At 47.4% G+C, this 13,136-nt stretch overlaps 1 protein-coding gene across 3 annotated transcripts in view; it reads left to right on the top strand.

Moving 5' to 3' along the window:
• Window positions 1-13,136, top strand: part of ETS1 (ETS proto-oncogene 1, transcription factor) — a 62,503-nt gene that overhangs the window by 4,800 nt on the left and 44,567 nt on the right. For 2 of the 3 annotated variants that reach the window (XM_065855574.2, XM_071798891.1), the window contains exons 2-3: window positions 1,069-1,151; window positions 2,896-3,040. In XM_065855574.2, the coding sequence (XP_065711646.1) occupies window positions 1,080-1,151; window positions 2,896-3,040 (217 nt within the window). In that variant the 5' untranslated portion in view covers window positions 1,069-1,079. Of the gene's footprint in view, window positions 1-718; window positions 806-1,068; window positions 1,152-2,895; window positions 3,041-13,136 lie in introns of all 3 variants that reach the window. The other variant, XM_065855575.2, reaches the window with a different exon arrangement.

The raw sequence follows: 13,136 nt of genomic DNA on the forward strand, positions 1-13,136 counted from the left end.
TGGGTGGACCTTGGCTCTGTGAGCAGGGAAGGAGCCGGGGGGAGGCTGGGACCAGGTCCTGGTTCTTCTGGCAGCTATTCTTGGGTGCAGTGCAGAAAGAGGAGGCTGAAGATAACCTGATGACTTGGACAAGTGTTTGCATCTGCAGCGGGTGGCACAGGAGCTCTGCAGAAATCAGAAGTGGGGGGTTGCAGAGGAACTGGAGCTGTTGTGCTCTCGGAGAGGTTAAAGCAGCGGCAGCTTGTGCATCTCTCAGGCTGTGCTGTGGATCAGTGAGATGAAAATAGCCATTCCCCTTTGGCTCTGAGTTGTAACCACCCCATCCCAGGCTACTCCCTCTTTACTCTTTCCTCCCAGCACCTTGAAGTCACATTCCCCAAAACACAGAAAGTGCGTTGGCCCTGCATTTTCCATTGGGCATTTAAGGGAGAGAGGGAGAAACATCTCCAGATTTGAAAACAGATTGCAGCTCCTTCACCTCAGCTATGCAAATGGGCTAATCTGTGATTGAAAACCAAATAGTCAGGACTATAAGTCTTAGCAATGCAAGGGAGAGCTTTAGCAAAGGGGTATGAACATAGGAAAACAGAAGATGTCTCTTGAAATCAGCAAAGTTCTTTGTGAAACAGATTGTTTTAGACGCAGCTTTTACAGGAAAGGTGTTGATCTCAACAAACCGGCTTCTTTTTTATTTTCTTCTTTTTTTTTTTTTCAAAAGAAAAAGGTTGGCAACAATTTCCCACCGGTTCTACAGCAAAGGAAATATGATCTCATCTTCCCCCAGAGTAGCTCCATCAGCTTCCAGGTGATAATTCATTCACCATTGTCAGGCTCTCAGCAGTTGACACTAATGGCTCTGCATGTCCGCGTTGTTGATACAACACATCTAATCACAATATCTGCTATTAATACAGATATTTTTCCTCTTAACTTTTCCAGCTTAAACTCATTAAGATGACAGCCTGGTCCTAGCTTTCTATGCTAGTGAGAAAGCACAGGCTTAGCTGATAATGTCAGTTTTTATGCCTTCTGCAGCTGGGCATCTCATATCCATCTCCATTTCCACAGGCACCTCTGAGATGATGAGTTACTATGTGGACGCAACCATCAGCAGCGCAGCCCCTTATCCTTTAGCTCGCCCCGGAGTGATGGTAAGAAAGGCGTTTGGGTTATTTTTCTCTCTCTTTGGTTGCTGTGACTTTCCAGCCCATTCATTGACACGGCTTAGTGTCAACTGCTAAATTATTCCAAAGCTTCATGTAGTTCAGAGCAGCATTCGAATGCTGTGTGTTTACCCGAAGCTTATCTGAACCTCTTGAGCTCGCAAACCTCGACTGGAAATAAGATCGCGGCATCGGATTTCCTGCCCTTGTGTTGGGAGGAGGATTGTCGCAGTCGCCATTGTCCCAGTGGCTCCACTCCCCGACCTTCACCTGCTGGGGGTGGACGCAGTGGGACCAGCACAAACTTAGACCAGGCTTTGGAAAAGCTTCACTCACTTGGGCTGGAGTTTTTGGAGAACTTCGCCCAAAGAAATGCTGGCCAGTGTCAGAGATCCTAAGTGAGGGCAGGTGAAAGCTGTAACTCCGAGCTGAGACACCAGGCTGCACAGAAGACCTGCTAGAAAGCAAGATTTGCACCAAATTAGGAAGAAAAGGCCGCCCTGACACATTAAATATTTCTAACAGAGCTCGAGATATTTCTTTTAAATGGCTCCACGTGTGCATTTGTCCTCTAAATACAGATTGGAAATGAAGCAAAACTATTTTGCTGCAGGGAAATAATAATAGTAATAAAAAATGTAAACCATCCTTAATTTATTTGTATGTATGTATATGTTGTAATCCTCTTCTATAGGGATATACATATATATGCGCTATATATCTTATACAGTATGTGTGTATATACACACATTAATATAAGGAAAAAAAAATATAAGCTATATACACATATATACACTATGCATACATATTCATAAAAATATATGTATAAAAGAAAATGAAAATTATATCCTAGATTTAGTTCCATATATCTATATAAGCTTGTATATATAATACATATATTTTCTATGGGAAGTATAAATATAACTTTATACACAATAAACCCAAACATTTGTAATACATAATGACAGTGATAAACTAGTATTACATATGTTTGGCTATATACATGCCTATATCACACATATAATCAATGCATGTATATATATATTATGTGCAAACATGTAATAATACAGTATATTACATAATATCTATGTGATAATACTTAAGTTTATATAAATATAGAGATGTGAGCATATACTTCGTGTGTGTATGCTACATGTGTATACATGTGTATGTGTACACACACATATATGTCTGTGGACACATAAATGTAACTAACGAATCTAAACACAAATAACACAAAGATAAATATAAACATAGTATTCCCAAATAATAGCAATATAAGTAGGAATATTTACATGAATATGCAGATTGGCCTCAGCACAGGGCTGGGGTCCCCCATAGTGCCAGGGTGCCCCTCAGCTCCTCACGTTAATGGTGGGAATGTGGGGCCTCCTGCCTCACGCTGCCAAAAAATAACAATTTTGGCTGAAATGGGTCCCATTTCATGGCGGGTGTCCCCCCCACGCCAGCCCTGGGGAGACCCCCTCCTCACCGCCATCTTGCGCCCCATGAGCCTTCATTTTTTCCCCTCACCTTTCATTTAAAAAAGGGCTTTTAAAGCCTGATCACGACACCCCTCAGCCGGCTGAGTTTGGACGGCATAATTTCTCCTGAGCAAACCCCGCCGTTTCGGAGACTTGTGTCTGAATTCGGGGGTGGAAAGCTGTGCCGCCCCCTTGTGTGGGGCAGCCATTTTGGGGTCCCACTCCCCTGACGCTTCTCCCTCTCCCAGAAACAAGGCGCCGTCGGCCCCTGTGAGGACCCCTGGGTGACCTGCGGCTTTCAGGCCACCTGCTGCCAGCCGAGGACCTGCTGCCCGCTCTGGGATGAACCTGCCACGCAAGAGGTGCCCACGGGGCTGGAGCACTACGGCACGGGTAGGGCGCCATTCTGAGGTGGGGGGATGCGAACCGGGATGGTGCCTTTCCCGCCTTCTCCCACTCAGGTGAAAAGATGAGCCACAAAGCCCCGCCACAGGCTGAGAAAGCAGATAAAAAACCTGAAAGCTGCTTTGTTTAACTATTCCCGTCCTTAGTGTGATGATGAAGGATGCAAGATACCTTATTCCCCACCATGGTGCAGTGCCCAGCTCAGAGAACCCTTTTGGGGGGTCATTTTGATGTCCTGCATGTCCCTGCATTGCATTTAGGGTCTGCAGCCCCAGTTACTGCTCCCTGGGGTCTGGATGGTCACGGAGATCAATGGAAGATGCCATGGGTGAGGTGGATCTGCTAAAGTGCTGGTTGCATCTTCAGCATTTCTCATAGTGTTTGCAGGATTGATGCCCTTGCTGGTGGCTTTGGAAAGGCGGTGTGGTCTCCACGGAGTTTTAACCACGCTGTGGTAGTAATTTTGGGTCTCTTGCTCTTGTATATTTGCTGCTTGGGAGGGTGATGCACATTTGTCAGATAACCACAGCTGGAGATGTGCGGCCACGGTTGCAATGAGCTGCACAGCTAAAGCAACCCGCCAGCTTGGACTGAACGACTGCCTCCTCTGACACATTCATGATTTGAAGAGTCATTTACAAAATCGTCGGTGACTAATTCTTGCCCCGCGCGTCGTTCAAGCCGCAAATCTTCAAGCTGAGCTCACAGTTTGGGCTGCTCCTTGTAGAAGCAACTGGCAGATGTCGGACGGGCAGTCAGTCCTTCTGCAAAAAGCTGTCGTGGAGGATTCAGGTATAAGGGAAAGATCTCAAGTTGCATGAATGTGACCTTTGCAAAGGGCCAATATGAAGTTTATGTTTCAGTTAAGTCCTATATAAGCCTATCGTGAAGCACTTAAATCCCATGTAAGCTTTTGCATGGCATGTGCTGGTCTTCTGTGACTTGTTCCCGGCTCGTTAGTTATGCACATTGGCCCCTTGGGAGGGGAAAAGCCCTGATGTTTAGAGACTTTTTGCAGCTAAAGAGTTCAGCAGAACTAGAGGCTGTTGCAGTGAAATGTACAGTTTGAAATCTCTCCTTGGCAAATATTCAGGCATTTCTTTTCTTTTTTTTCTCCTTTGGTGAGCACTTGTGAGGATGCAGAGCGCTGGAGCAAAACCCCGCTGCCTATTCCCAGCCGTTCCTATTTCAGCTATTTGCTCAACTCCTGCGGGTGACCTCTCTCAGCGTGATGTCAGCTCTGCTCTGATGAAATCTGCCCTTGCAGCATTTGGGTTTACTCAAACATTTTGCAAATCTGTGCCTGGAAAGTTTGCTTTGTGTGGGTTTTGGGGTTTTTTTCCCCCCTACCCTCTCCCCTTTCCTGTGAAAGTGCTCTCTCCAGGGACCAACATATCTTCAGCGCAGATCTCCATTACCCCATGCCAGCTCTGTGAAATTTCTTGCTGCAGAAGCTGGAGCCTGGTTCAAACCCCAGTGAAGCCAGGTTTCCACAGGCTTAGATCAAACTTTTGGTGCATTGGGTTGGGTAGGACAGGCCTCTCATTCTCTTGCAACACCCCAGAGTTACTTTTCAGTTCTTCCTGTTGCAATGCAAGGTACTCTTTCTCTGACTTTTTATTGTGTTTTTTTTTAAACACTGTTGTTTCTTCAGTCTAGAGCAGTTTCTAATTTTAAATGAGAGGAAACTCTCATTTGTGTATACCCCTAGGAACAGTCTTTCATTTCTCCTTTGTGTTTCGGCTGCACACTAAAACCATTTGTCATCTATTCTTCTGGTGTACTAGAGGCTATTTTGGTTTTCATGGTCTTGATGTTGGCAAAAGAAACAAGTCAGCAAGGAAAATGCAAGTGTGAATATATCCTCTTGCAATAGAAAGCCACAACATTTCTAAAAGTTTTAGAGCTGCTTGCGTTTAGAGAAGATATTTTGCCTTTGAAGCCTGGGCGAGTTTATTTGCACTGTGCTTGAAGTATGATAAGATTATTCGGCAACATGGATAAAGCAAAGCCTGATGTGGATTTAGTGTGTTGATAAAGACAAGAAGGGTTGGTGCTTTTCTGTTTAAAAAGCAAAAATTTGGACATGGTGTAGAGCCAGTTTTACTTGTTAGCTTGCTCCCACAATCTGCAGCGCATATGTTGGATGCTGAAAGCCACGCTTAGCTCTGTATGTTTAATTCCTAAGGTAATCATATCCTAATATTACCTCCTGGTAATACTTTTTGGCTGAGACAAGTTTAGGCACAAAACTGGAGCGGAGGAAAAGATTTGGTACTGGTATTATCATTTTAGCACGGACTCAGTCCTGACCGCGCTGCCTTTTTGGGCCAAGGCCACTTTGACAACCCCTTCCACTCCAAACTGGTTTGTTTTCCTTTTTGATAGGGGAGATAACGCTGTTGTTAGTGGAAGGCGAGGGATGATGAAGTTCTTCTGAAGACGTTTCTACCACTGTATTAGCACTTTTGGACTGAAGACGCTCCCAGGAGCGTTTTGGGGGAGTGATCCTGCTTTCACGGAGAAATTGGGATTGGCTTTGGGATTTGCAAGGCAGGAAATTAAATGAGAGGAGAAATGAGAGCTGCAGGTCTGGCTCTGCTTTCCTAAAGCAGTCCTGCTGATTTCGGTCAGGCTTCTTGCACCCAGACCCCGTCACAAATAAAAGGCGTCACCTTAGGCTCATCCCCAACACCCATGGGGTAGAGCCCAGCCTTTCCTTGATGCTCTTTGACCACGTTATCTTGGTGCCACCTCTCAGCCCAGAATATTTTGGGTTTATTCACTTTGAGGGTGGAATATCCCTAATGCAGCAAACATGCATCCAACCCCCTGGTGCTTCGGGTCCCTACAGCCTGTGCCATAGCGGTGTTTTTCTTGGTTTGGCAGCAAAATAAAGCCCTTGTAGCTGGAGCAACACATTGCAGGGTGCAGCCAAAATAGGGATGCTCTGCCTTTGCTACATCTGGCTGTGATCCTCCTCCAAGCCCAGCTCTCAGCTCAGCCTGGACCGATCCCCAGGGACCACCTGCATCCCTGGCCAACTCTCCCTTTTTCCCCACGTTGTCCCCCTCATCACCAGTGGAGATTCCTGGAGGAAAGCGTTTTCTGTGAGCAGTTCTTGGGCTGTCTTCCAGCCCCATGTTCGGAGGAAAGGGGCTTGGGGAGGAGTAGAAAAGGGGAGAAGGTGAACGCTGACCAGGCTCAGCCCGATGGCTTCTCCAGCTGCAGAACATTTTCTGAGCAAAGCTTTTTTTTTTTTTATGTCCTTTTATCCTATTTTTAACCGCGGCCTCTTTCCTTTTCTCAGCCTCCTCCAACACTTCCCCCCTCCCCTGCGCTGCTGCTGCCTCCCCCGCACGCTCTGCTCTCCGCAGAGATGAATGGGCGTCTTTGCACAGGGCACACACATCTGCTTGTGGCTGCCAGACCTCGCGGGACTGCTCAGGCTGCTCTCCTTGCCCGGCCACTCCGTCCTTTCCCTCCTCCAAAAATGAGCGATGGGCAAGGGATGACATGGAGGAAGGTGAAGGGGGAGAAAAAACGGGGTGAACCACCACAGGGATGGATAAGCAAGAGCCAAAGCGATGGCTGTGGATTTATTTTAATGCTCAGCAAAAGCTGTGTGCAAAATCCTGCCTCTGCCCAACTTGCTGCTGCTGTTCCCCCCAGATCTGCAGCTCTCCCCGGCCATTCGGGGGGGTGAATGAGCCCTTTCTGCTGGGCTCTAGTGTCATTCTCTGGCTGGCGAGGTCATGTTTATAGCCTGGTTGGAATGGGTTTTGCTTTGACCTTTTTCCTTTGTGGCAGTCTTTGGGTGTTCTGTTGGCTCTAGCTGGACTCAGTCTCTGATTTGTGAGGGTCCAGGTTGTTTTGCAGGTGGGGAAAACACACAGGTGATGCTTCTGCTGCTCCCTCTGCATCCCCGCTGTGACCTGCTGCAAGTCAGCACTCGGTGAGGTTTATTTGCACTGAAGCAAGAGAATGACAAAAATCCAGGCTTTCGCTTTTCCATTTGTTTCCTGCCTAACTCTGGAAAAATCCCTGTCTCGCCTCTCAAAGGCAAAACCCAAGGGAGCTCCCTGCACGTTGGGCCATCACCAGAGAAGGAGTGCAGAGCTCTTTTCCCACTTGAGCTGCAAGCCGGTGTCAGCTGGGGACCAGCAGCCGTTCAGCGAGGAATTGTGCGCTCAACAGGCTGTTGGTGCCCTGGGTGAAAGCTGGAAGGTTGTTGCTTGGTTTTTGGGTGATGCCTGCAGATTTGCTGACTCCCTCAAGTGTAACAGGGCGATGGAGGCTCAGCAAGATGGAAAACTCAAGTTAGCAAAGTGCATGAGAACCAGAGCAGCGTCGGTATTCCATGGGCAGAAAATAACTTGATGTAGAGTTAAGGAGGAAAGGGACTAAGCAACAAGCTCTCTCGGGCTTCCCTGATGCCTCGAGGAAAATATTTTGGGATGGTCTTGGCGTATTTTCTCTCTGGAAGGACAGGGCTGGCGGGGTGATACCAGCAGAGCCACGTGCAGGGCAGGCAGATGGGGACACGGGGAGCTCAGGGGGGCTGGGACCCCCAAAACAGCCTGTTTCCCTCAGTTCCTGGCAGCACGAAGCACCTCTCTCTCCCTCCAGATGTTCTCTGTGTTTATAGCTGCTGAAGCAACTCTCTCATTAATACGTTTCTCTCTCCCTTTCTCTCTCTCTCTCACATTGAAGCCAGAAGTCTCAGCTCAGAGGTTGCAGCTGGGAAGGAGCTGGGGGTGAGGGGTGGGAGAGAGAAGGGAGGTGTATGCAAACCTCCCATCCCATTCAACTCCCCCTCTCCGCTTTCCTCCCCCCGAATCCTCCCAAAATACACATGCCCTGAAAAAAGAAAAACACTAGCAGATTTTTTATTTCAGAAAGTAAACACTTAGGCCATGGGGGTCTGGAGGTTATGGGAAAAGAGGAAACCATTGGGCTAATCAGGCCGGGACACACTTCCCCTGCTGAAATAAAACAGAAATCATTGCATTACAGGGCGCCGGCGCGATTAACCCTGGTGCTGCCAACACGGCCGAGGCAGCGCGGAGCTGCCCACGCGTTCTCCCCATCCCTGGTATTCAGCCAGGGTGAAGCGGTGCTGCTCAATGGGAGCCAGCACTCTGCCGCAGCCCTTTGGGAACCAGCCCTTGGGAATTTTTTACTAGGAAATGAAATCTCTCTTTTTTTTCTTTTTATTTTTTTCCTATGGTTTATGAGCCATCCTATAGAATTTAATAGTTATTCTTGCCTTAGAACACTGCCTGATGCTTGCAAACCTCCACAGAGGAAATCTCGCTTTGCTTGAATCGGTGAGATTGGGGGAACGGTTTTCAGAAAGCTATTTTTTAATCCTTGCTCGATTTTCATTAGGTGTACACGTTATAAGAATACTGATTATTTTGTTGCAAACCCTTTGGGGAAGAATCTCACTGTATTTACTCCTTTGTTTGTAGAGTACCCCCCACATGGGTAAGATGGGGGACCCGTGATACTCCTGCAGCACAAAGAATAACTCTAGTCTGGGTGTAAGTGACCTAACGGGCCCCTTGTACCATCTTTACCCTCTCTAAGCCTGACCTGGGACTTCCCCTGGCTCCTTTCACAGTCTGAGTCACATACCACCAGGTCTCACACATTTTGAGAGTGCCATGTTTCAGAAAGGCTGGATCTCTAAGCATGAATGTTTTTCACCTTAAATTAGTATTAAAGATTGTCTGCAAGCCTGGGTCTGTTTGACCAGAGCTCCTGGCTGTGATTGTTGATTCCCTTTACGTCTTGTCAGGTTGAGATTTGCAGAGATGCCCAAATGCATTTTGCACCCAGGTCCTTGCTGCATCCAAGCTGCTTTGGAAACCCCAAATTTTAGCGTGATGGACAGTCTGTGATGGAGTTCACGGCACCCTAAGCCGATGCCCTCCTGCAAGCCAGGTCAGAGGGAAACAAGCTGAAAGGAAAAGCCTTCGAAAAGCACTTTGTCACCAAGGGAAAGTGATCTTCCCAATGACAGTTTTACCTCATCTGTTAGCGTGTAAGTGCCGGCGGTGAAAGGTGCCGTCACCGGTTCCTTGAGCCATCAGCCCGGCTCTTGCAACATCCCCAGATAGCGCAGGCCAGCGGAGCTGCAGACCTGCCCGTCCCACGCCGCTATCTCAAGAATGCATTTGAACAGGAGCTGTTACTGCAGCCGCTGGAGGTCGAAGCTTCAGATGGAAATCAAGCTCTCTGGAGATAGTCCCACAGGGCAAATTTCAGTATTTTTGGAGTCGGTGTTCAGCTCAGATAAGCCCTTGAGAGCTCAGATACTTTATCTGAGCCTTATCTGAGCTATTTGCATCACTTCAGTCTGCAAAACCAGTGCTGTCAGACATTTGGGGAGAGGGGCAAGTTGTATTAGCATGGTCTGTTTCTTCTGGGTTTTTTTAATTGTTATTTCGAACACAGACACTTCCAGCAGGATTGCATTGATGGGGGATACAGATCTGTGCTCTCACTCTGCTCTCTTAACATCTCTCCATTCCTGCTTTGCAGAAATCAATTGTTTGACTGAAAGGACCCTGTAGTGCTTGGTCTATATAACGCAACATTCTATTCCCAGCCCATGGGGTGGTTTAATTCATCTGAGCTCTAGACCCTGGTTATTCTTCCTCAGCATCCATGGTCTTTTTATGGAGGAAGGGTTCTCAGGGATAGGAACAGCAGATTTAGGAGATCTGGCTGGGATTATGGGGTTTTACAGCTGAGATTTGGAAGACCTTGGCTACATCATTTGACCAAAAGTCCTTAGGCATCTGAACCCCACCGATTACCATTGGAGCAAGCTGCCTAAATCTTTCAAAATGCTGCCTGTGAGCCACTGCACAGCACTTTCTCATGTTAGAGATGCAGATTATTAATTCTTTGCACATTTTATTGCAATGCTTAATTCATTGAGGTCAGGCGAGTGGCTGGAAGTCCCTGGAGAATGAACGGTACTGTACAAGTGTTTGATATTGTACAAAATAAATAGAATAGACGTCTTAAATGACACCGAGCCCTTGAAGCTGCTGAACACGTGCTGGAGTTTACACAGCCCACCGGATGGCCCTTCCCCTGCGGGGTTTTCTATCAATAGGCTTTGGAGAAGAGTTTTGCAGCAGGTCAATCGTTGGCTGTTTCACAAGGGCTGAAATTGGGTTTTCCTCTCTCTGCAGATCTTTTGGTGTTTTTTCTCCCCCCACAATGCTGCGAGGGCAGGTTAGGACTGAAAACCAGGATCCAGCCTACAGGAAAACAGGGTTGGCTTCAACCAGCTCAGTGGGAATGCTGCCATGGATTTTAGCGGCAGAGAGGGTGGGCACGCACACCAAAAAGCAATATAATAAAGTTCGTGACAGGGCTTCCCTTCCTGGAAAGGGAAACAAGGCTGCTGACATGGCATATGCCGCACGGGGCGGCAAAAACACGCGCAGATATTTGCACTTCCCATGGCACAAATAGGACGGAGCCAAAGAAACGGCTCCACCAAAGCAGGGATTTGATTTCTAAGAGGAGCCAGCCCAAACTGCTTCTCCCTAACTCATCAAAAACTACTTCTCAGGAGGCAGAAATGCCTTTCTTCCCCGATTTGTGTGATTCACTCTCCACATCCTAAGTTTTGGGGCAGACTGATGTCAGCATTGAGGTAGAATAGGAATAAAAAACAAAGGAGGAGATGCCCCAGGGGAGCCTGTTCATGGAAAATTTCTAGTTTGGGCAGTTGCAGGCATCTCACAGAAGAGCCTGTGCTTGGGAGACTCCAACCCAGTTTTTCAGGCTCAAGAGACATGAATAATTCTGGAAGGTAGTGATGGAAATAAAGCTGGCATCTCAGTCCCGCCCTGGGCCACCTTGGGGTATCTGCGAATTGTCTCCAGAGATGATCAGACCTCTTTCTTCCCTTGCTTTGCATCCACTTACTGCCTAAACCCAGGAGACCAGATGCTTCCTTTGTCTGGCAGCTTCGGTTGTGTTTCTATCCAGGCAAACAGCTACTACATGAAAGTAATAGTGGTTTCCCTTGCGTTACAGTAATCAAAATGACAGGATAACGAGGCAACCCAGTAGCATGTTTTGCCTTCCACTTGTGCTGACTTCCAGGCTGGGTGTCAGCTCAGTCCCCTATCTAGATGAAATACAGCTTTTTGACTTTTCCTCGCTGCCAAAAGTGACAGATTGCTCTGCAGAAATCATCAATATTTTGTCAAAACGAAATCCAAACACTTCCGGCCAAAACTCAGCGTTTTCTGCTGTTGACGCAAAAACAAATCTCCGTGGGAAATGCCAACATGGAAAGAAAACGGAGAATTAGGTTGGATTGTTCTGCAGAATGCTTGTCCTGGCTCTCTGTGCGAGATACATGTCTGAGGGCTGCAAGGCAGGGGTGTTTGAACCCAAAAGCTTCATCTGGACCACTCATGTGTTTATTTAGACCGGATTAGTGCAAACAGACGCGCACAAGGAGCTCGTTCTGTGCAGTTTGTGCCACTAAATATGCATGCGCAGTGAGTACCAACGCTCACTTGGACGTGATGCTTCATCCAAGCTACATCTTCCAGCCAAGATAACTTATTTTTAAGGTTTCATCCATCTGCTTTTGCATGTCACCCTGTCTTCCTTCCCTCTGAGTTCGGCAAGGTTGTCAGCCTATGTTTGGCGTAGCAGATACTTCCATAACCATCCATCTTCCAAAATCCCTCCCCAGGGACCTTGTGGTGTTGTAGCAGAAGCCAACAGTGGCTCTGGACCACGGTGGGAGGACTTTATTTCTCCACACCCACCTGAAATGAGATGGTTTTATCAGGGCTCTCCCACGCCTGCCAAGTGCATCTCGACGCTCCCCTCCCCATCGCTGCCGCTCCTCACTTCATTAGCGCCAGAGATGTTTATAAATGGAAGAGATAATATTTTTCGTTTCCAGTTTGGGTTTCCAGGGCAGCCACTTTCTAAAGCACTTAGGAAGTTTAGAAAAGACGAGGTTATATAAACGTTTTTTTCCCCCCTGGGCTCTTATTAATCAAGTGGCTTGTGGAGCCATTCCCATAGCTTTGGGACCCAGGGCACTAGCTGGGCGAAGGGAGGCAGGCAGTCGCTACAAAACATCTTTTTCTTGGCTTTTGCCCTTTTTTTTGTGGGTTAGCGATGAATGAAGCAGTCAGACGGCTGTTGGGGTTTGGAAGCAGATGGAGGGCTGAGCAGCATGTTCCTAGATTACACTAAAACTACGATTTGGGCTTATATTTTGTTCCAACCCCTGTAGGCCTTCAAATGAGTCACGTAGCATCTTTTGATACTGATTTACTGTTAATATGTCCCTGTAAAATTTGTTTATTTGGTGTAAAACATTTGCATTGCTTGAGCATAGGCTCCGTATGATTTCGATGGCAACGGGCAATGAGTTGGTCCTTGTGCTTTTGCAGTAAAACCCTGTGGCCATGCATAAACACATACTAATTAATATATTTATTGGCAAGCCCTGCTGCATTTCCAAAGCTTTTTCCCAGCCAGGCTCCAAGAGCAGCTGCTCCCCAGGATGGTTGTGAGCAGCTTGGGGCTTTGGAAAACAGGAGAAAGCTTCATGTCAGCATCCCCGTCTTCCCATCAGAATGAAACCCAGCTCTGTCTCCTCCTCCGTGTCCTTTGTCCCGCTGTTTCCCCACCATGAGAGCTGAAGGAACGGGGGCTATTCTGCTTTCCTTAGGCGGCTGGAGCTCCGTGTGTAGCAGCACGTCCAGCTGTTTCAAGCCCGAAGCTGAAGGTCCAGAGGAAATCAGTTCATTAGTCTCTTGACCCACCTTCTCAGCTTTCCAACCATGCTCTCTCGGTGTGAAAATCATGATTTAAGTAGACAAGGGTGGAAAATAATGATTTAAAGGGGATGCTCGCAACTATTGCTGACTGTAGGCTTGGCAGAAGGAAACTGTATTTCTTCCGGGTCTTGGGAGTGCGTGAGAAAAGGTGTTGAACATCTGGAGCGATTTAGCAGCTTCGTGGTGGTGCAAACGTAGCTCAGGCCAAAGAACTGGGATGGGTCCATGCAGGGCAAAGC

The sequence above is a fragment of the Patagioenas fasciata genome, chromosome 24 (assembly GCF_037038585.1).
Source record: "Patagioenas fasciata isolate bPatFas1 chromosome 24, bPatFas1.hap1, whole genome shotgun sequence".
Classification (NCBI taxonomy): Eukaryota; Metazoa; Chordata; class Aves; order Columbiformes; family Columbidae; genus Patagioenas; species Patagioenas fasciata.